This window comes from Phyllobates terribilis, unplaced genomic scaffold (genome assembly GCF_046119375.1).
Source record: "Phyllobates terribilis strain yellow unplaced genomic scaffold, ASM4611937v1 Scaffold_4__5_contigs__length_816908805, whole genome shotgun sequence".
Lineage (NCBI taxonomy): Eukaryota > Metazoa > Chordata > Amphibia > Anura > Dendrobatidae > Phyllobates > Phyllobates terribilis.
In genome coordinates this window covers 749,573,157-749,596,418 of record NW_027362764.1, presented here as the reverse complement: position 1 = coordinate 749,596,418, position 23,262 = coordinate 749,573,157, and the positions used below count along the sequence as shown (strand labels likewise).

The 23,262-nt window shown below is 43.7% G+C and overlaps 2 protein-coding genes across 7 annotated transcripts in view; one reads left to right on the top strand and one right to left on the bottom strand.

Annotated features, from left to right (window-relative positions):
• Positions 1–9,743, top strand: part of MTSS1 (MTSS I-BAR domain containing 1) — a 129,992-nt gene extending 120,249 nt beyond the window's left edge. For 2 of the 6 annotated variants that reach the window (XM_073679870.1, XM_073679867.1), the window contains exons 12-15: positions 1,427–1,600; positions 3,789–3,947; positions 4,243–4,405; positions 4,710–9,743. In XM_073679870.1, coding sequence (XP_073535971.1) covers positions 1,427–1,600; positions 3,789–3,947; positions 4,243–4,405; positions 4,710–5,404 — 1,191 coding nt within the window. In that variant the 3' untranslated portion in view covers positions 5,405–9,743. The remainder of the gene's footprint in view (positions 1–1,426; positions 1,601–3,788; positions 3,948–4,242; positions 4,406–4,709) is intronic. The other 4 variants (XM_073679869.1, XM_073679871.1, XM_073679873.1 and 1 more) reach the window with 4 other exon arrangements.
• Positions 9,744–17,225: 7,482 nt separating this feature from the next.
• Positions 17,226–23,104, bottom strand: NDUFB9 (NADH:ubiquinone oxidoreductase subunit B9). Its single transcript, XM_073679866.1, has 4 exons — positions 22,941–23,104; positions 18,932–19,124; positions 18,219–18,332; positions 17,226–17,437 (listed from the first exon to the last, which is right to left on the bottom strand). The coding sequence occupies exons 1-4, from the start codon at positions 23,024–23,026 to the stop codon at positions 17,306–17,308; spliced, it is 525 nt and encodes a 174-aa protein (XP_073535967.1). The 5' UTR covers positions 23,027–23,104; the 3' UTR covers positions 17,226–17,305.
• Between the last annotated feature and the right edge of the window lie 158 nt (positions 23,105–23,262).

Sequence of the window (23,262 nt, the reverse complement as noted above, 5' to 3'; positions counted from 1 at the left end):
GGTGGCATGAATAATCTCACTTCAGTGGATACATGGGTTATATCAATAAATGATCACATCCAGGGCAGTGGTCTCAAAACTCCCAGCGAGCCCCCAGTGGTCTCAGTTTGGAGGCCACTTATCATTGGTATAGTTGCATAAAGATAAATAGTATTTTGCTTTGTTTATGCTCACATGTGACTTCATCTTGTGTTATTTTCCGATTATATACCCCATTTTTATGTTTCCTTTGATTTATTATTTATCCGTTTTACGTTGGCTGAACCGTGGTGCCCAGTATGGGCATAAACCATGGAAAATAAATGATTTATGCTGAATCTGAGTACCAGTGTTCTCCACTTGTCCCAACTCCTCTAGGATGAAGTAATAAAGGATGACTTGGCCAGTTTGTGTATTGAGCGTCCATGTGCCCCCCTGTTAAGTCTACAAACCCGTATAGATACGGCAGTGTGACGGCAGGATCCGACTGCACAGGCTTTGTAGTCTGTTACCATGGCGGCACATTGTAGTTATTAGGGGACATCTGCAACAAGTCCGTGCTCTGTTCTCATCAGAGATTGAGATCTGGACCTCGGGTTAATTTCCCTGCAGAAAGATTCTGCACCGTTCCGATGAGCTTTGGTAAAATGTTATCCATGTGGCTGCAATGTTATTCCACTGTGGATTTTGCAAAAATCCACATAAAAAAAATCTGCAGCTTTTCCACCCTTGGGGGTGTCCCTTAATTCTGTACAACCTTCATGGTGATGTCAGTAGAACCCAGACAAATACCATTGGAAACTGGTCTCCATGTCAGCATGGCCACCTCTAAGACTACTCTTTAAAGAGAACATGTCACCATGCAGAAGTGTCCAGTTTTTGCTCTTATTTTATTCCCGCTGTTCCCCTGAGTATTCTATTTTTTTGGGTTTTTTTTAATCCGTCATACTGTTCCAAAGATATGAGCCTTTTAATTTAGTGCTAATTCTATGGTCTTTTCAAGGAGGCGTGGCTCACAAGGTAATTATGCAGAGCAGCCTAAAGACACGCCCCAGAGGATCCTGGGAAAAAATAGCACTAGATAAAATGTCCCATATCTCTGGAACCGTATGTTGGATTTACCTAAAACAAAAGCCAGAAAACTCAGGGAAACATCACAAATGAGATTAGAACAAAATCTGGACACTTTGACCTGGCGATGGGTCATCTTTAAAGAGCATTACTTCTACATGAAGCCATTTCCAGATTATTCTAATTTTTCCAAAATGGCAGGAACAGTTGCCGTAAAGCCACGTGACAGCCCTTGTGGAAGTTCTTATGGCTGACTTAAGAGTTGTTACCCTTTTTGGGTGGTGTACACGCTCTTTATGTTTATCACATGCCCATCCTTGGACCCATATTGATTTTTTTTTTCCCATTTTGTCTTCTTTGTGTTGTTTGTCCTCAGTTGTCTAATGGGTATTATCACTTTAGTTTGTCCAGTGACCTGTCCATGGCAGGTCATTACACCCATTTCCCACTCCCAGCCTCCCGTCCTTGGACCCGGTCTAGTTCAGACTGTCATCACTATTACACGATCGGGCCGGGCATGTTACCATCGTCTAAGATCCCCAGCTGGAAGGTTTGTGTATATGTGATACAGCCTGACTAATTCACACCTTTTTCTCTTCTTCTGTCACCAACTAATATTTTTGGGTGTCTTCCGTTTGGGACTTTTGGAAAATGTTTTTTTCTATTCTGTAAACCTCAGTTTTGCACAACCCCTTCTCCTCCACCCCTGATACATTCATCCATTCTAATAGGAACTCTAATCCTCAGATTTAATAATGAGCATTGTGGCAGGATTGGGTTGTAGGCTTACTTAGAGACCCCACCGAATATCTTCCAGGGAAATGATGATTGGGGGAGTTGCGTGATTGTTTTTGCTTGAACTTACATGAGCAACACCAATGAAGTGTCGCACCGCCCTACCCTTACCCAATGCAGGCACATTATCGTGAGAGCTTGGGTCATCCAGGCGAGACTGTCCAACTGCTATGGTTATGTTCTTGGCAGTTCTTTAAGGGATTTTCCAGTTGTAGAGAGTTATCACCTATTTTTCACTTGATAGGTGATATCTTTCAGATCATGGGGGCCCCACCGTTGGACGCCTACCGATCACCAGACTGGGTTTTTTTGAGAATCGAGTGGTGGTTGAGCATGCGCACTACCAATCTAGTCATTTTCTACTGGACTGCTCCAGGGAATAGGTGAAAATTAATAACTCAACATTCGGAATACCCTTTTCATAGTCCATCTACCATCTCACAAAGTGCACAGAGGGGCTACAGTCAATGATGACAGCACTGTGATCGCCGGATGTAAGCACATCCCCCATCACTATGACTGATATACGGCTCGGCAGCACATCTGTGCACAGTGAGCTGTCAGTCATAATCCTGGGGTGTGCTTAGAGTACTGTGACCAGTGACTGTAGTCGCTCTGTACACGCCCCCATGACTGAAAGCCGGCGGCTCCCGGGAGGAATAAAAGTACATTTTCTCCCAGTAGCCGCACATTCAGTAAGGCGACCAGCCAGCATTGTAACGCTATTAACCTGCAGATTATCCCTATATCTACAGGTTAATAGTGTTTAGGTTCCCTTTTTAAGATGTATTCACACTCTCCAATCAAAATTCTTGGTTTTTCAACTCTTCGACTTTTTGGAGAGTCTCTGTTCCAATCGAAATCCTGAGAAAAACCCTCAGAACACCATTATTAGGCGATTTTTTTTTTGTGCTCAATTTTCTGCTACTAATGGCTGCCCATTGTCCAGGTCCTCTGCAGGTCTCCCCTGACCAATTCTAGAGATCGTATACTGTAATACAGGGGTTGTGCATTGAGGTATTACTCTGTATTTCTTGTAACTCTACTCTGTTCTTTTCTTTTCATTTCTGTGTTAACTTGAAAATAAATGAATCTGAGATTAAAGCAGTGTTAACTATGGGTGAAATCTTCTATTCAAGAATAATGTATAGTGAGCGCAGGTTACTGATTTGTCCTCACCCTTTAGGCTCAATTTAGTGGTTTAAGTACTTTCTACAAAGGTAGAAAGCTCCCTCTAGTGGTGGCTGCCATTTAAATGGATTTTCTGTAGGGTAAAAATATTTTAAAATCTAAAAAAAAAATACCTAACAAATATATGGCCATGTTTCTCCCATTTTTTGCTATCACATGGCCATGGTGCCAGATTGCTGCCCACCAGGTTGCCATTTGTATCCACTATGGCGTTACTTAATAAGTTAATGGCATGAATTGTTAGGAGACATGGACTGCGTAAGTGGGGGGGAAACAGTGAGAAGTTAGTATTTTTGCGACCAGTAAGTAATATGGACAGGGCCCGTTGGTGGGGCAGTGAGTATTTAGTCATTTTGGACCAGTGATGCAATAACACCCCACTCCCACCAGAAAACCCATCTTGATATTTGGCCATAGGGATTGAAGCAGGGGGTTGGATCATCGTAACAGGAAAATTACGCTCCAACGCAATACTGGATGAAAGTTTTGGACCTAAAAGTTAAATGATTATCAAGATTTCAGGTTGAATCCTAGATATTAATCAAGTCAGAGATGATGTAGACTTTCTTTGGGTTTTGCTGCTAAACCGTGATTATGGTCTTCACAACTCCCACCCAAGCATTAGAACGGGTCGGTGAATCCATAGGAAGCATCAGTCATGGCCAGCTACCGGTAGTTTAGTTATGTAAGGGGGTGAGCGAACAAAGCACTTTGACTACGTCTACATACAGCATATATAACCTTTCATCCAGGACTGGGCTAAACCAGGTCCATACGACCAACCTACGGTGAACACCCTTCAGAGACGTAAGCGTGAAGCCGATCCCTGCGGAGGAACCTATATCTCAGCTCTAGGACTCAACGGTGAAGCCAGATTGCACAGGAATGCCAGTGTACCTGCAACGACCAGGGTAAAGAGTGATGGTTGGGTCGTCTCGTCTCTACTCTTAACCATACTTTTCTCAAATATCTGCTTCTAACATGTGGATGAATTGCTGTTTTCCCTCTTGACGAAAAATTGTAAAAATGTCTTTCGAAACATTCTGCATGTGTTCAACCGTAAAGATTAGATCTGGGAGAACGAAATGTTTGTTGCACTTTCGTGTAAGTTTGCTGTGGACTTGGATGAAACTACTTCTGCTGGTGGAAGGTCGTAGCCATATTGGTTACGTTGTGTTCATTTTACTCCTCTTTTCTATTTATCAGCAGGGTGAAGAAGGAGAAAACTGTGACGATCTGGCACTGGCGTTGAGCAGAGGATTGCAGCTCGATACGCAGAGGAGTAGCAGAGATTCCTTACAATGTTCCAGTGGATACAGCACACAGACGACAACTCCATGCTGTTCAGAAGATACCATCCCATCGCAAGGTATGTGCGCTTAGACCTCGCCCTAGTTATTGCTCCTGGCCACAGCCATAATTTGTTGACATTTAAAGCCTAATTCTGCTGTCCCTATGACCCACAAAGGAGAAAAATGAGTGGTGAGAGCTGAGCATGGGTTATGATCATGAGGTTCTAGGCTTCTCTGAGACTCTCCCAATCATTGATTGCTAGTGTTCTCTACAGAAACACAAAAAGTCCTGATAGTCCAATCTGACTAATTCTGTAGGGTACAGGACTTGCAAAATATATTTCTTAAAATCAAACTTTTCATCTTTGCTCTTGTCTTCAGTTTCAGATTATGATTACTTTTCGGTGAGCGGAGACCAAGAACCTGATCAACAGGATTTTGATAAATCTTCCACCATCCCTCGAAACAGTGATATCAGCCAGTCCTACCGAAGGATGTTCCAAGCGAAGCGCCCAGCCTCCACCGCTGGACTGCCTGCCGCTTTCGGACCAGTCATAGTCACTCCTGGCGTGGCCACCATCCGTAGGACACCATCTACCAAGCCGTCAGTCAGACGTGGCACTATTGGTGGAGGTCCTATTCCAATAAAGACACCAGTTATACCCGTTAAGACCCCCACGGTGCCAGATATGCCAGGTGGGCTCCCCATCAGCATGAGCGAAGAATGCTCTGAGCAAAGTCCTGACTCCCCTTCCCCCATGGAAGGATCGGTGCTTACAGGCGAAATGCCACCCTCACTGTGGAGTGGTCAGGCTTCTGTAAACCCTCCAGTCCCGGGACTACAAGGCATGATCGTGGAAGAACAAAGGCAAGGAAGGTCAGAAAATGAGGACGACTATGATGATGATCAGGATGGTTCTTCCATCCCTGATGCCCCGGTTCAGGTCCATCCAGGAGCCACAGAGTCTGCTCCGATGGAGACGCCTCAAGGAGAAGATATGCTCATTGCTATCCGTCGTGGGGTTAAACTTAAAAGAACCACCACGAATGATCGCTCGGCCCCTCGGCTCTGCTAGAAAAAATGGGGATACTAAAGCCGGGACTACAGAACTTCTCCCGGGCAACTCTCTTTAACCCATTCCAGTCCGTGATTGGCGGATTGTTTCGGAGCGTTAACCGGGTTGACTCTAAATCAAAGAAGATATATAAATCTCTATATTCTCACAGTAAAGCAGAGTAGAAGAGCAAGGTTACGATCTGTCTGTGTCCTCACACTGTAAATAGCAACTTGACTTCTGCACATAGTTATTCCCCTTTTTTGTTTTACGGTTTTTTTTTTGGTGCCCCTTCCAATTTTATTTTTCTGTTCTCGTTTTTTTTTTTCTTCCATAAAGTGCCAAAATCTTCTTTTAATTTTTATACCTATTACGTCTTTGTAAATTTTAAAAGCCGCTTCAGAACGGGATAGGAGGAAAAGTGTGCATCGTATCTGATTAAGGACTGTTTTTCTGAACCTCACCCACCCCCCACTCCACCCCTAACAAAAAACTTTGTATAGATCAAGCATGAGAATACTTTTGTGGCAGTGGCATGATGGAAGATGTAATTCAAGAACTGTTGCACAGCCAGAGGATGATGGGGTGTAGAACACCTCCTTAGATTTTCCTATTCACTACAAGCTTAGAGGTTTATTGTTGTTTTTTTTCCTTTTTAATTATTATTTTTAAAATTTTTTTTTCCGTTTTTTTAACTGTTATAAATTATTAACAATGAAGAGCAATAGAAAAATTAAAAAAGCATGTAACCAGGGGGAATTAAAGGGTTAAGACCGCCATGTAACATATGCTGTCACACATACACGTCACCTGTAATCTAGTCATTGCTCGTAGCTCCCAACATCAGTGTTCCTGAACCATCAAGTGCTTTCGACTTCCCCCCGGCTTCTATATACACCTCATCTTCTTGAGTATATTGGACCCACTGTGTCACTTTTAGTACAAAAATAGCTCCCCCCAACTCTCCATGGTTGCAACTAGTATTGCGGCACAGCTCCACTGAAAAAAAAAATAAAAAATGGTTGAGTTGCAATACTAAACACAACCTGTGGTCTGGGGGTGGCGCTGTTTTGTAGGAAAGCTACTATCCCAGAAAGTCTTATCAAAGAGACCTTACATATAGAATATGTACATAGGGAATTAGCACATAAATTGGCTGCCTTCTCCATTCACTGGCTAAATGTGTTTTTTTCTTTCCCCAATATATTGTAAAAGCACTCCCATTTTTTTTTCTTAATTTTTTATTATTTTTTTTTTTTAAATAAATATCTGCGCTCACATTATCTCACCAAGTACTAACATAATAAGGGGGGTAAGTATAACGTTAGTTATAATAATTCTTAAAAAATAAAACAAAAAAAAAAGGCTAAGGCAATTATAAGGATATTAAACAATATACCGGTAGCTGGGAGTTCACCAATGTAAAATGGGAAAAGAAAGAATAAAAATAAAGTGTAAAAAAAAATAAAAATTTTAAAAAAAATAGCTTATTCACGTTTTTAGGCCCAGCTGGCTGGGACAAGTTTGCAATGTTCAATCACGTCTTTACACCCAACACATCGCTGTATTAAGTATTGTGGAGGCAAATAGTTTTACAAAAAAAAAAAAATTTTTTTTTTTGGTTTTGTAAAAAAAAAAAATAATTCAAATTTATGAAAAATTTGACAAATTTGGAACAAGGATTTACATGGAAGGAAGGGGAAATTCTCTGTGAATGGCTCTCTGGGTTATATGTTATGTACTTTTTAGACTGTTTCATGGTGGGAAATAGCACTGTAGCACATTTTCTTTAAGAAACCCCAAAAAATAAAAATCCAAAATGTATGTATATATTAAGACTGATTACGTTAGGTTTAGCTGTGACTCCCACTTTAAGAGGTCAAAAGAAATCTGCAGAAGTGTTAACAAAAATAAAAACAGAATTAATTGGAAATTATTTTTTTTTTTAAGGGGGGAGGTGAACGGTCAACCAAACAAATAGTTACTCCTGGTTCAAAATCAGAAAACATTTTTTAATTAAGGTACTTTTTTTTTTTTAACGGTGGAAACAATGTTAAGTGAAGAAGAATTGGGCATGTTAAATTTGAATATGTCCAATCCTTTGTTCTCTAAAAATGGAAAAAATATTTTTGGATGTTCATCGAGACCCTGTAGGAGCTTTCAACTGGATCCTAGAAGATGACTTCTAGAACCCAATAAAAGAACTTATTATTATTACAAATCCTATCGATTTTGTATATGACAGTAGGAAGAAAATGGCTGATCAGAATTGTCTTTTTCTCAAGTTGGACTCTCATTTAGAGTTTAGCAAAAACATTTGCAAGACCTTTATCCAGAGGTCATGACGGTAGTTCGTGGCCAGGCAACCAAAGCCCTTTGAACCTCCAACTACCTACCGGCATCCCTAGCACTTCCTCTGATTAGTAGGCTCTTCGCGAATGACCTCTCACCAGTCCTACTAATTAGAAGAGGCGCCGGGGAGGCCGACAGGTCAGCGGTTTGGTCTGACAGTCACGGTCTACCAACGTGGCCACTAAACCAGGCTCCTACAAATTTTTCTACTACTGTCAATGACATGGCTGTCAAATTTTGACTATGCTTTCGAAATAGTGATATATTTACCAAAATCTTTGGCTTTGGATTAATGGATCTGTATTTGGGCAATAAGTCATGATTATGTAAGAAATAATAAATGAGGGGAAGGTAAAAATCGAATTGTTGCATCAAAATGAGAAACTTGCCTGGCCTCATGTTTCATTAGTTCCTCAGGGGCGGGGTGAAGAATAATTGTTCTAGGTTTCTGTAATTTCTAAAAAATGTTAGAAAAGGTTTTTTTCAACATTTTCGTTTCTTTTAGCCTACCCCCATTTCTTACAAATACAGAAGCAGATCCTATGAGTACCTAAAAACGCAACTCTTTAAAAAATAGGACTGTTGTTGATGCCAAGCTCCCATGTACATGGCTTAGTTATGACCACCCCCATCTCCCAGCCGAGAACATTTTCAATAATACTCCTCCCGCCAACACAAAGCCATCGTTTATATATGTAAATGGCATTGAGATTGATAGATTGTTCTTTCTAGAGCGATATCACCTGTAGAAATGGATTTCAGGAAAACGGGATTTTGGTTCTTTCCTTTTGAGTGGGTTACCGGAGTCTAGGCCGCCACTCCATTTCCCCCCTCCCACCCACCAGGCTCACTGGATAATCATTGAATAATGATATTGATGCCAAAATGCAATATTGTCAAAGGTGCTAGACTCAGAAAAACCAACTCTGCAAATTCCTTGTTGACCATCGATGTAAAGTAACTTGTGAAGTTGTCGTGTTTTGTGTATGAAGACGTACGCTACTGTGATTCCTTTCAAGATGTTATGTTGCAGTGCGGCGTTATTAAAAGGCATGGTAGTAATAAAAAAAAATCTGTTGATTTTTTTTTTTTTTTTTCTCTTTTTTTTTTTAAAGAAAAACCTTGAGGAATTTCTTAATGAATCCAGAAAAGCTTGACCATTTAACAAGCCACTATTTTCAGCTCATGAGGAGTTCCAAGAAAGCAGCCATTTTGTAGTTGGCTTACTCACAGCTAAGATCAGAGAGGACAGCCATTTTGTCACTTTCACATGGCTTGGGTGTATACTACTGCTCATCATGGCTACAGTACACGGAGCCACTATTGTTCTACTAAACCATACTTTTTCTGAAATCCAAATATTGCAACATTGAGACTCAAAATTGACCTCAAAATAGCTGTCCCAAAGCATTAACATGAGAAAAAGTGACTCATTTTTTGCTTCTAGAGTAAAACAACCCTTTAAGTATATAACAAGCTAATTGGAGATAAAGAAGGCTACCATGTCAAACTAGGTGGAAGAAGGCTACCGTGTCAAACTAGGGGGAAGAAGGCTACCATGTCAAACTAGATGGAAGAAGGCTACCATGTCAAGCTACATGGAAGAAGGCTACCATGTCAAACTAGGGGGAAGAAGGCTACCATGTCAAACTAGATGGAAGAAGGCTACCGTGTCAAACTAGATGGAAGAAGGCTACCGTGTCAAACTAGATGGAAGAAGGCTACCGTGTCAAACTAGATGGAAGAAGGCTACCGTGTCAAACTAGATGGAAGAAGGCTACCGTGTCAAACTAGATGGAAGAAGGCTACCATATCAAACTAGATGGAAGAAGGCTACCGTGTCAAACTAGATGGAAGAAGGCTACCGTGTCAAACTAGATGGAAGAAGGCTACCATATCAAACTAGATGGAAGAAGGCTACCGTGTCAAACTAGATGGAAGAAGGCTACCATGTCAAACTAGATGGAAGAAGGCTACCATGTCAAACTAGATGGAAGAAGGCGATCATTTTGGAGAAAGCTAGAACTTTATGGACCTGGGTCTCTTTTCAACCTATTTAACTATATGGAATAAAGAAGGCTGTCATTTTGAGCTAGATGGAAGAAAAAAAGGCTGCCATTTTTAATTAGTTGGTAGTAAAGATGGCCACTTTTAACTAGATCGAAGTAAGGAAGGCTTCCATTTTTAACTAGATGGAAGAAGGCTGCCATTTTGAACTAAATCGAAGAAAAGAAGGGTGACATTTTGAACTAGGTTGAATTAAAGACGGCTGCCATTTTGAACTAGATTAAAGAAGACTGCCATTTTGAACTAGATTAAAGAAGGCTGCCATTTTGAACTAGATGGAAGGAAGGCTGCCATTTTGAACTAATCGAAATTACAGTAGATATCCAGTTTGTCTGAATAATATTCCCTCTAAAATTTCTAATAATGGCTAAATGAGTTTTCTAATGAAAACAACCCTGTCCATATGCATTAATTGGGTATGTGGACATCATAGAGAGGGTGCAACCTACAACTAGAAGAAAGTGGATTCCAGATGTCTGTGTAATCATGGTAATGGCTACCATGTGATAAGGCTTACCCCCCTGTATTGGCTATTGCACTTGAAATTCCTGCCCAAATAAGTTTGTTAGGAGCTGGACCCGCAGTGATTAGTCTGAACTGAAAGGGATTGTCTGTAATGAGTGTATGAGCCCAACTCTTGGCTGTTGGCAGAGCCCACAAAATGGCTGCCCTGAATGCGCGTATCCTATGGGTGCGTCACTTTTTTTTATTCAATGTTTTGTTACTATAAGGACACAGTTCCCCCATGTCTGAAATGAATAAAGTGGCTAGTATGAAGTACGTGATTGTTATTAGCATTTAGTACGATACCACCCGCGTTCACGGTAGGATTATGCCCTCTTTTTACCGTTCCGTGTTCTTTTTTGCATATTGTATGGCAGTGTCCCGGCAGAAGAAGCGGGTCGTTACGACAAGAGATTACGTGACTCTTCTGCTCTTGTGTTTAGTTGCTAGTTTGTACTGAGAGTTGACCTCTCCCTGTGCAGGTTGTTTTACATTGTTTCAATGACTTTTTTGCTGTAACTGTGCCTCCCTGTACATTGTAATGATTGCTTCAGCCTACATAAAAAAAAAAAAATATGAATAAATAAAAACAGAAAAAAGGCATGTGCATGTGTCCCGTACAAAGTCATTCATTATTGCTTTCCCCCCCGCACCAGATCTACAGTTGTTAAAGGGGGTTTTCTGTTTTGGTTAAAAAAAAAAAAAAAATCTCAAATAAAAAAAAAAAATACTATTATCCTTGTGATTTTTTAAAAAAAAATAATTTCCATACCGCCCCCCACCGGGAGGGGCGTGTCACTAGTTTAGCAGTACCGCCCACCGGACTCCTCGCTACTTCCTGGTTTCTCATCTTTCTGCAGACTTGCTCTCTCTTGCCTGCAATGTAGACATAGCGCTGTATGGCCATCCGTCTGTGTGAACAGAAGAAGCAGCAGATTCTTGGTCTGTGCATGCGCTTTAGACATATGCCGTCCTGTCGACAGGCCTGAAAGCATGGGACTAGTGATGAGCGAGCATGCTCGTTACTCGAGCATGCTCAGGCGAACACCTAGTATCTTCAGCGTGCTCTGTGTTATGTTTGAATCACTCCCGTGTGCATGATTTGCGACTGTTTGACAGCTTTAATACATGTGAGGAATGCCTAAGAAATAGACATTCCTCACATGTAATAAAGCTGTCAAACAGTCGCAAATCATGCACACGGGAGCGATGCAACCATATCACTGAGCAGCTGTAAATACTCGGTGCTCGCCCGAGCATGCTCGTTGAAAGGGTTAACAACATACTCGCTCATCACTACTTGGGACCAATGTGGGCGGTTGACGTGATGTAATCACAACAGGGGAGGGTGGATCACGTAACTGCAATCCAAAAGACAAAGAAATATACAAATGTACAAATTTGAAGTGGGGGATGGAGGGGGAACAATGCAGAGAATTCCGAAAGGAAACCATCCCTTTAAGACTTCAAAAGACACTCCACGCTTGCTATCCTGGACTATCTGATCAACAGACCATCAATTTAGCGTTTTTTCCAATTTTATTCAGTTTTTATTCAGCAAAAAATAGTTGCTGACTGGAAACCATCTGCAAGCTTTTACTTTTTGACTGGTCTTATTTTGGCTTAAAGTGACCCTCCACCCTATCCCTAAAAAGTGATGTTACTTTTTGCATGTAGACTCACTTTTCTTACTGACTTGCTCAATCCAGCATGGCTGGCGCAGTCACGTGGGGAGTGCAGTGGTAAGTATAAACCATTGCCTCCCTTGTCTTTTGTGCGCTAAGGGATGGACACAACACCATCATCAGCGCGTGACCATCTCTCAGAGCACGAAAGGCAGGGAAGGAATGGTTTAGATTTACCACTGCGCTTCGCACGTGACTGCGCCAGCCATGTTGGATTGAAAAGGGCCAAGAACTGAGGCAAAGGGAGATTAGGGCAGTGTTCACAGGATGTGTATTTTTGCCACAATGTTTCAAAAATGTGTCAAATTTTGAGCATTTTTTTTAAAAATCGTGGCAAATAACACATCGCAAATGCCTTTTGTGAAGGTCAGCAAGCAAAGAAGTGAGTATACCTGCAAAATATATAGTTTTAGGGATACGGTGGAGGGTAGTTTTTAAATAAGCAGCAGAATGGGATCACATTGCGACTTGTAAGGTGCCACTATGAGCAAGTCATAAAAAAACAACTAGTTTCAACTTTTTGCAGATTGCTTCTCATGGTACCCTAATGGGTCATAATACTACCCCCATTCACCTGCACTGTAGCAGCAGCCCCAGCCTGAGCTATGATTGTGAGACCTATGTTGTGGTCAAAGTTGCTATATAGCCCCAGCCTTTTGGATTGTGCAGCTGAAAACACTCAGAATAATTTATTTAATGTATCAATACCAAACACCTGCATTTGCGACTTTGTTCAGAAAATGGCAGATGCAAAGTCTTTGAGAAACATCATCTTCGTGCGCGTAAGCGATGAAGAATGACTGCACAGGTAAAGAATCTTTTCTACCTCCTTATATCCCACTCACTTGGGTGATAAGTGGCGCAGATGACGTTTACTCGGGTATGATCAGCCGGGATTGTGAGCCTGTCTTATTTGTCAGTGTACAAGTTCTGGCAGGTATCTGCAGATGCATCGTCATCAGCCCTATTGTTGCGGAAATGAGCAGCGACTGATGCTGGAAAGCCACTGGACCCTATGCCAGTAATAAGTCTGTATGAGACGGCCCAAGACAATGCGCTGCAACACATTCGACAACCTAAAATACCACCAGAACAATGGTCTCCTGTCTAATAATAAATGTATGGGCCTGATAAGAAAATCCCAAAGGTCCTTTTCCCAGCAGGAGGATCACCGACCGGCTGTTCTGGAGACCTGTGCAGGCGACACATCAGTGTTCTTCCGTTGCCTTCAGGGCTGTTTGGCCGCGGCCCTCCAGACCTGGAACAATTGGGTTTTTTGCTTTGGACAACCCCTACTGGTTGGAAGTGCGTTTGTTAGATATGGTGATTCATAATCTCCATGTTCATGCTATGAATTATGCAGAAACTTCAGATAAACATGTACCATTTTATTGTACATTTTTTAAGCTCCTTGTGGAACCCAAATCATAAGCAGTTTAAAAGGGAATATGACATTAAAAAATGACCTATCATTTAAATTACGGTAAGTTTTTAGGTTAAATGTTTTTTTTTATTTTACACAGACTCATTAACCTTAAAATTGCAATTTCAAGAAGGAAAAGTTGTGGAATGATTGAAATCACAGGATGGAGACGTTACTGATCTGCAAATGATGAAAAAAAAATGGAAACAAAATATGAAAAAACATCTCGATTTATTCAGTCTGGAGTTTGAGCGCCACCTGCAAAAATCCCAGCACTTACAGCCTTGGCTGCTATCAATTAGGTTATAAATGTTCGTCTGAGGAAGTTTCTTGGGCAAATCATCAAGATCCGCTGCTGGCAGCTCCTGTGTAATCACCGACCAATAATGTCCAAGATGTGCTCGATAGGAGACATGTCCGGAGATACCTGCAGTGGGGTTCCACTATCACCTAGCGCTGCACTTCATACAATATCTCAGCATCTCTTTGGGTCACATACTCTATGGGCAATCTGTTTATCTACAATAGACCGAAACATCATATATACACTGCTCAAAAAATAAAGGGAACTCTTACATTGGGTTAACTCCAAATCAACCTGTGATGTAGCAACATTGACTGTGAGACCATGGCCCCACTATCAGTATTTTGTCAGTATTTTTACTCTGGAGTGGGAGCCAAAACCAGGAGTGGGTGATAATAGAAATAAGTCACCAACTCTGCATTTATGTCTTTTTTTCTGATTGTTTCTAATCTGGTTTTGGCTCCCACTCCTGAGAAAAATACTGACCGAATACTGATAGTGGGGCTGTGGCCTGAATCAATTTCTCTTGCTGTTGTACAAATGGAACAGACAACAGTTAGAAATGATCGGCAATTAGCAAGACTCCCCCTATAAAGGAGTGATTCTGCAGGTGATAACCACAGACCATTTCTCTGTTCTCATCCTTTTTGGCTCATAGGAGGACAACAACGCAGCAGCAGGACCGCTACCTCCTCATTTTTGCAAGGAGGAACAGGAGAAGTGCCAGAGCCCCCCAAAATGGCCTCCAGCACGCTACTAACATCCATGTGTCTGCTCAAACTGTCAGAAACAGACTCCATGAGGGTGGTATGAGGGCCCGAAGTCCACAAGTTGGTGTTGTGCTCACAACCCAACAGCGTGCAAGGAAATCGGCATTTGACAGAACACCAAGATTGTCAGATTCCACATTGGCGCCCTGAGCTCTTCACGGATGAGAGCAGGTTCACACTGAGCACATGTTACAGAGTCTGGAGACGCCATGGAGAGCGATCTGCTGCCTGCAACATCCTTCAGCATGACTGGTTTGGCAGTGGGTCAGTAATGGTGTGGGGAGGCATTTCTTTGGAGGGCCACACAGAACTCCATGTGCTCGCCAGAGGTAGCCTGACTGCCATTAGGTACCGAGATGAGATCCTCAGACCCCTTGTGAGACCATATGCTGGTGCGTTTGGCCCTGGGTTCCTCCTAATGCAGGACAATGCCAGACCTCATGTGGCTGAAGTGTGTCAACAGTTCCTGCATGATGAAGGCATTGAAGCTATGGACTGGCCCGCCCGTTCCCCAGACCTGAATCCGATTGAGCACATCTGGGACATCATGTCTCGCTCCATCCACCGACATCACGTTGCTCCACAGACTGTCCAGGAGTTGGCGGATGCTTTAGTCCAGGTCTGGGAGGAGATCCCACCGGAGACCATCCGCAACCTCATCAGGAGCATGCCCAGACGTTGTAGGGAGGTCATACAGGCACGTGGAGGCCACACACAATACTGAGCCTCATCAGGAGCATGCCCAGGCGTTGTAGGGAGGTCATACAGGCACGTGGAGGCCACACACAATACTCAGCCTCATCAGGAGCATGCCCAGGCATTGTAGGGAGGTCATACAGGCACGTGGAGGCCACACACAATACTGAGCATCATTTCCTTGTCTTGAGGCATTTCCACTGAAGTTCGATCAGCCTGTAATTTGATTTCCCAAATTGATTTTGAGTATCAGTCCAAATCCAGACCTCCATGGGATATTGATTTTGATTTACATTGATCATTTTTATGTTTTATTGTACTCAACGCATTCCACTATGTAATGAAAAAAGATTTGCAACTGGAATATTTCATTCAGTGATATCTAGGATGTGGTATTTTAGTGTTCCCTTTATTTTTTTGAGCAGTGTATTTTACTGTGGATTGCAATTACAATTTTCTTCTTGCATTGTACTTGAATGCCAAGTTCTTCATATATTGGATTACAAATTGGGCTCCTACTTGTACACCTTCATTCAGGAGCGCCTTGTTCTACTGTACATGGTTTTATTTGCAGTCCATAATAGATCTCTACCCGCCATTCTTCTGCCCCTGATATGCCCGTTCGTTGTTGTACTCCCAACCACTGGGAAATGCAAAGCTGAACAACGCTGCCATCTCGGCCTTCGCTCGCTGCAATCTGCCGGAGTAATAAACCTTCTTGCTGTTGCAATTTCAGTAGGCACACATATACGACTTAAACACCAGGCCATTTTATGATGACACATTCCCTTCAGGTTGTTCTGAAAAAAGTGAAATCGCATCCAGCACTTTGGAAGGTAGACACCAAAAATAAAGTTACAAAAGATGATGAAAATGGCAGTCTATGAAAGAACGACCAGGTACTGAGATGGGAGTGGGAAATCCTTCAAAGTCCAAAATAGGCACTTAGGTTTTACACCAGATGTGATGAATTGGAGCCTTTTGAAGAGTCGCTAAATTTTGGCACAATACAGGGGCTTCTAAAAAACCTTGCGACTTAGCATTTTCATGCCAGTTTTGGCCAGCTCTGATAATATAGGTGGAGCTGGAGCACGACAGGGTGGAGCTGGAGCACGACAGGGTGGAGCGATGACCGCTCATCTAATTCATGATTAGTGGCGATGCGCCTGAATCATTAAGAGGTATGCTCATCTTAATAAGGCACCTCTGACTCCAGCTCGCCCCCTCATTAAGGCTGACGTGAACAACACCGCTCTTGGTGAATCGTGGCCTTTAAGTTCTTATTTTCTGAATTTAAGTTATTAATTTTTCTGAATCGTAAAAATAGCAAGAAGTGCAGGCCAGCATAAAGATAACAAAATGTTTTTTTTTTTTAATAGAATTTAATTTTCGGAAAAAGCCATTTGACAAACAATATTGCAACCAGGGCTTGTGAACTTTCCCAGTCTCCAGATTTGTGATTTTGGTCCCCAATAAGGGTTGCGCTGCAATACCATCATTTTAGAGGTTAATGAGGACCCCCAATGTCAGATCCTTACTATACAGGTAGTGAGGCCATAACATGTGGTCAGATAAGCTGTTTTAAAAGAATATCTGACTTTTATCAAAATCTTCAAAAGCCTTTAAAAGTCCATAATATCCATGGGTTACAATGTCACTCCGCAAGGAGACACGTTACCCCTTGGATCCCGGTCAGATTCCTCTCACCCAGCCAAACCAGATCTCACACTTTGCACTGATGAGGGACAGTACCCCGAAACACAGCGTCTGCAAATTGAGATTTTGGTTTTGGCTTTTATCCTAAGTTGTGATAAGGCTCGTTAGAGGGTCGATATTGACTTCTAGGATTGCTACTTCCTAGAATTCTAGTCCTCTTCCTCTCTGAAGAGACAATTTGCAATGGGCACCATGTAATTCATTTCCACAGTGGCAGCGTCGTAGGAAATCAGACACTTGCCGATTTCTCCACTGTCAATCACAGGCGGGGTCAAGAGATGCCTTAAACAGAAAATGATTATAACAAAGCACCGACACCCAGGACCCGCATTATCCAGAGATATTTAATATATACTGCTCATGTCACACACACAGACTGCAGCTCGCCGAGGTGCGCTATTGTTCTTATGTGGGTCTTTCACGTGCCCTTGTCACATAATCCCACCACAGTGGGGGCAAGTCCCCCTCTCTGCGAGCTGGTGGCAATGCTTCAGTCTGTGCACTTTCGGGTGGGGACTCCTCCATAATTTGCTGAACCTGTGAAAAACAAGAACAAGGCATCAGCTGCAGAGGACTAAGTCTGGCACAAATGCAGACCTCCTTCACGCCAGCCTGGCTCTAGCCTAATTTTTTTTTTTTTTTTTAACCATTACATAGCCACCATCCACTGCATAGGTCATCAATATGAGATCGGTACCCGGCCCCTCCACAAATCAACTGCTCCTTGATTTGTCGGCAGCCAGATGTAAACACTTTGAAAAGGAGTCATCGTGTAGCAGCTGCTGCCAGGAACTGCAGAACAGCTCCAAATAAAAGGAGGAGCAAACAGCTGCTCGGTGGGGGTACCGAGCATCCGATCTCTACCCATCTCATATTGATGACCTGTCTGGTTGATACAACTTTAAACCTTTGAGTTAGAAGCTATTTTCTTGTTTTTCCGCTTTCCTTGAATCACTTTACAATGTATTGTAATACAAAGGGAGTACATAAACAGTTGCAATTTTGCCAGCTAAGTGCCACAATCAAAGATTGACAGAGGCGATCTCTCGTATGAGAGAACATATGTCCATATGACAGCAGCCTTAGAAACAGGCGCTGGTGGTAGAATGCAGCCTGCACCTACCTTGTATGGAGCGGGCACAGCTCCTGATCCGCGACTTGTATGTACAAGTCACAGGTCGTTAAAGGGTTAAAAACAAAACATTATGGTCCAATAATAATGCTGGTTTATATAGGTGGACCAGATCAGAGCCAGCAGCCTTCCCTGTCATATGGTGTGGGGGTATACACTACACCGTGTCCATCACAGCCCACCGACCTCGCGGTCCCAGCTCGCTTCTCGAAGCTTCTTCCACTCCTCTCTCTTAGCAAAGTAGTCCGGGTAGACGGCCTTCTCAGAAGGATGCCAGTGATCCAGACACCACTCGGGCACCTGAAGACATTCAGAAAAGACAAATAATCAGCCCAAACATCAAAGCCTGTAGATTTCTGTGGACGAGGATATATAATAACACGTCCCCCAGCACGGACAAATCACTGCTGCTTTCAGGTCACTACAGAGGATTTTCAGATAGTCATGAGCGAGGACTTTCATCTATTAAGTCTCTCAGCATTACATGTACGGCCCATTGATTTTCCCACAAGAGATTCCGGCTAATTTCTGGGGGGGTCCCAGCAGAAGGAGACCCCATGATAAGTTTATTGGGGGGGACTTTTCTAACAGAAGGTAAAAGGTCCCCCCATACACAGACCTAAAGCAGACTAAACCTGTTGATATCGGCAAACTGTGTCATTTCCATGGGGGCTTCAGGCGGCCAGCCGGGGGAGGCCGAGGCGGACAGCCACTCTCATACAGAACATAAGAACACACGGTCGATCACATGTATGGGGGAGCCGGGAGAAGTGGCTGCCTGCTGACTGCCATCTAATATGTACAGGGGCCCTAACTTTCTCAAGTCTCCAACTCCTTTTGACAGTGCAATGGATAGAAGTAAAAGTTAATACAACGACTGACAGGCTGATCGCACCGACCTTGTAGCAATCGTATCTCTCGTATGAGGTTCCTCCCGGGGAGTCTACAAAGATGTACGGCTGGGGGTGCTGGAGCTGGTAGAATTCCTCTTCCCCTGCCTTCAGTAGTAAGGTCGCCTTCATCATATCCTTCTCATTTTTCTGGCCATCGAAACGCGCTCTCAGCAGGCAGGCCTCATAGCGGAACTGGTCTCTGTTATCGGGAACAACACAGCATCATCATCCTCACGTGACATGTGATTAGAGGAGGGAAAAGTGGCTGGAAAAAACAGGCTTTAGTTTCGAAGGTTGGAATGTACGGAAAAAAAAATTAATCAGGCCTTTATATTAAAATGTATTTTATTTTAATCTCTATATAAAAAAGTTGAAATTTTCACACTGATGACCAAGCCAAAATATTAGACTCCCACATCCTTTTGCGCAAATGGACATTGGCGGTAATAGACTGACTATTAGATGGTATTTGTTTGCATGGAAGCTTATGAGCATGAACTCATGAGGAGGAGGAGGAGGTGAGCTGTGACCACCTATAGTGAATGATGGATCCTGTGTTATCAGTCATTTTAATTCTGTCTGTGATAATGAGACTGTTGTAATGTCTTTTGCTCAGACGAGGAAGTATGATGCCAGAATAAGGTCTAGTAGCCAGTGTGAAATTGCAAAATTTAAACTTTTGTTTCCCATATACAGTGGGGGAAATAAGTATTTGATCCCTTGCTGTTTTTGTACGTTTGCCCACTGACAAAGACATGAACAGTCTATAATTTTAAGGGTAGGTTAATTCTAACATTGAGAGATAGAATATCCCCCCCCCCCCAAAAAAAAAAATCAAGAAAATCACATTGTATAAATTAGAGAAATGTTTTTGCATTTTGCAGTGAGAAATAAGTATTTGATCCCTCTGGCAAACAACACTTAATACTTGGTGGCAAAACGCTTGTTGGCAAGCACAGCAGTCAGACGTTGTTTGTAGTTGATGATTAGGGTTGTGCACATGTCAGGAGGAGTTTTGGTCCACTCCTCTTTGCAGATCATCTCTAAATCATTCACATTTTGAGGCTGTCGCTTGGCAATTCAGAGGTTCAACTCCCTCCATAAGTTTTCTATGGGATTAAGATCTGGAGACTGGCTAGGCCACTCCATGACCTTACTGTGCTTCTTTTTGAGCCACTCCCTTGTTGCCTTGGTTGTATGTTTTGGGTCATTGTCTTGCTGGAAGACCCAGCCACGACCCATCTCCAAAGCTCTTACTGAGAGAAGGAGGTTGTTGGCCAAAATCTTGCAATACATGACCCCATCCATCTTCCCTTCAGTACAGTGCAGTCATCATGTCCCCTTTGCAGAAAAGCACCCGCAAAGTATGGCTCTCCCACCATGCTTCACAGTTGGGATGATGTTCTTTGGGTTGTACTCATCCTTCTTCCTCCAAACACGGCGAGTTGAGTTAATGCCACAGAGCTCAATTTTTGTCTCTGACCACAGCACCTTCTCCCAATAACTCACAGAATCATCCAGGTGTTCATTGGCAAACTTCAGATGGGCCTGCACATGTGCCTTCTTGAACATGGGGACCTTGCGGGCACTGCAGGATTTTAAACCTTTAAGGCGTAATGTGTTACCAATGGTTTTCTTGGTGACTGTGGTCCCAGCTGCCCTGAGATCATTAACAAGGGCATTATGTATTTCTTACATTTTCTTACTATTGCACCAACAGTTGTCTCCTTCTCACCCAGCGTCTTACTTATGGCTTTGTAGCCCATTCCAGCTTTGTGCAGGTCTATGATCTTGTCCCTGACATCCTTAGAAAGCTCTTTGGTCTTGCCCATATTGTAGAGGTTAGAGTATGACTGATTAATTGAGTCTGTGGACAGGAGTCTTTTATACAGGCGACTATGTAAGTCAGCTGTCTTTAATGCAGGTAATGAGTTGATTAGGAGCGTCTAACTGGTCTGTAGAAGCCAGAACTCATAAGGGTGTATGAAGACGATCCGGAGCTGCTGCGAACTTATGCAGCGTCCAACCCGCAGCGGCCAGCTGTTACAGCATAGTGGATGGGATTTGTACAAATCCCATGCCCACTATGCGTCTGTGCACTCGCGGAAAATGTCATGCGGCACGTCTTTCCAAACCGCAGCATGTCAATTTCTCCTGCGGGTCCGCATGCGGACTTTCCCCATAGACCTAATCTCTATGGGGAAAGTCCATAGGTAAAAAAAAAAAGGCGGAGCTCATTTGCATATCCACACGCGGCTCCTTTGCAGCGTTGGGGGCCGCAGGCTGGGAGATATGTCTGAACATACCCTTATGGTTTGTAGGGGGATCAAACACTTCTCACTGCAAAATACAAATAAATGTATCTAATTTATACAATGTGATTTTTTTTGGATATTCTATCTCTCAATGTTAAAATTAACCTACCCTTAAAATTATATTATAGACTGTTCATGTCTTTGTCAGTGTGTAAACTTACAAAAACAGCAAGGGATCAAATACTTATTTCCCCCACTGTAGATAGTAACATGGGAAATTGAAAAATAAGATGTATCAAATAAGATGTATCAAATATTTATTAAAAAAAAAAAAACAACATTTAGAGGGATTTTCTGGTTTCACAAAACTACTGTTCCTGCAGATTGTTGTAAAAAAAACAAACAAACCCCAAAACACTGTTTTTTCACTCTCCTCTTCCCGGGTCCAGAACTGAGTCTCCGCCGCTGCTCCCTGTGTCTATTATTGTCAGCAGCGCTGATGTCACGCCAACAGCACTACAGTCAATCAGTGAGCTCTGCCTGAGTATACAGCATGAATCGCTGAGCTCCCTGATTGGCTGAAACTCAACCCTGGACCAGGGGAGGGTAAGTAAAGAACAGGTTGCTTGTTGTAAAACAATCTGAAGCCGGGGACAGAAGCTTTCTGAAACTGGAAAAAACATAACAAGAACCCTTTAACAGAAAAATCTAAATTAAACAATAGGTTGTTTTCGGATTATACGTTTCCTCAGTTTGACAGTCTGGTGTATTTAGAACTGTGATCCCCTCTCGTCCGCCGCAGCGGCTCCCCGCCCCCCCGTCTCGCCTGCCGTCGCGGCGTATCCCCGACATCCCTCTCGCCTGCCGTCGCGGCGTATCCCCGACACCCCTCTCGCCTGCCGTCGCGGCGTATCCCCGGACCCCCTCTCGCCTGCCGTCGCGGCGTATCCCCGGACCCCCTCTCGCCTGCCGTCGCGGCGTATCCCCGGACCCCCTCTCGCCTGCCGTCGCGGCGTATCCCCGGACCCCCTCTCGCCTGCCGTCGCGGCGTATCCCCGGACCCCCTTTCGCCTGCCGTCGCGGCGTATCCCCGGACCCCCTTTCGCCTGCCGTCGCGGCGTATCCCCAGACCCCCTTTCGCCTGCCGTCGCGGCGGCTCCCCGGACCCCCTCTCGCCTGCCGTCGCGGCGGCTCCCCTCTCGCCTGCCGTCGCTGTGGCTCCCCGGACCCCCTCTCGCCTGCCGTCGCGGCGGCTCTTCGGGTTTCTTTACAGCGCAGACGTAACGTCACATGACCATAGCGGCCTTTCAGGCTGAGCGGCGGTGTTGGGTGACCGGTTGCCGGGTCAGGTACCGTTATGTTACCGCCATCAGTACCTCCCCTGCATGTTTTACGCCCTGGAGCCACAATACAGAGGTCATTCATTGCTCTGATCCGCTGTCACAGGGTTTTACTAATTATTTATTTTCCAGAAACGCGCCGGCTGTGAATAAAATGAAAAATCCTGCAAAATCCAACACCTGTCATAATAAACGTCCTGAAAAACGGTGCAATGTAACAAGTGACTATGAAAACGACGTCTGCAGGGAGGTCAGAGGTGAAATCCTCCATACAGAGGGGAGAAGAGCATGAAATAAGTAAGTGCACCCCTGCTGTCATTGAGTGTCCTCTCCAGGGCAGCGGCTGCTCCGGGCAGGACTCACTGTGCCTATGGCGGCGCCCCCTGCCGCTCTCCATCCTCCTACTCGTCTTCTTATTACCTGAAGACGCACCACGACTCCAGGTGCCGCAGGGACTTCTTGTACAGCCGCAGCACCTTCTGCTGGTGGTTCAGCAGCCCGGCCATCTTACCACCACCCCCTCCTCCGCCAGCCTAATCCTGGAGGATAAAGTTCTGGGCGTATCAACGTTCTCTTCCCCGATTGGTTGTCCGGAAACCACGTGACGACGAGCTGACGCACTTTACGTTCAACTGTTCCATCACTAGAGCGAGGAAAAGGACTGACGCGCGTAACGTAAAGCGGTACAGAACCATGGCTAGAGCAAAGCCAGCGGCCATTTTTTCGAAGTCCAACTACTAAA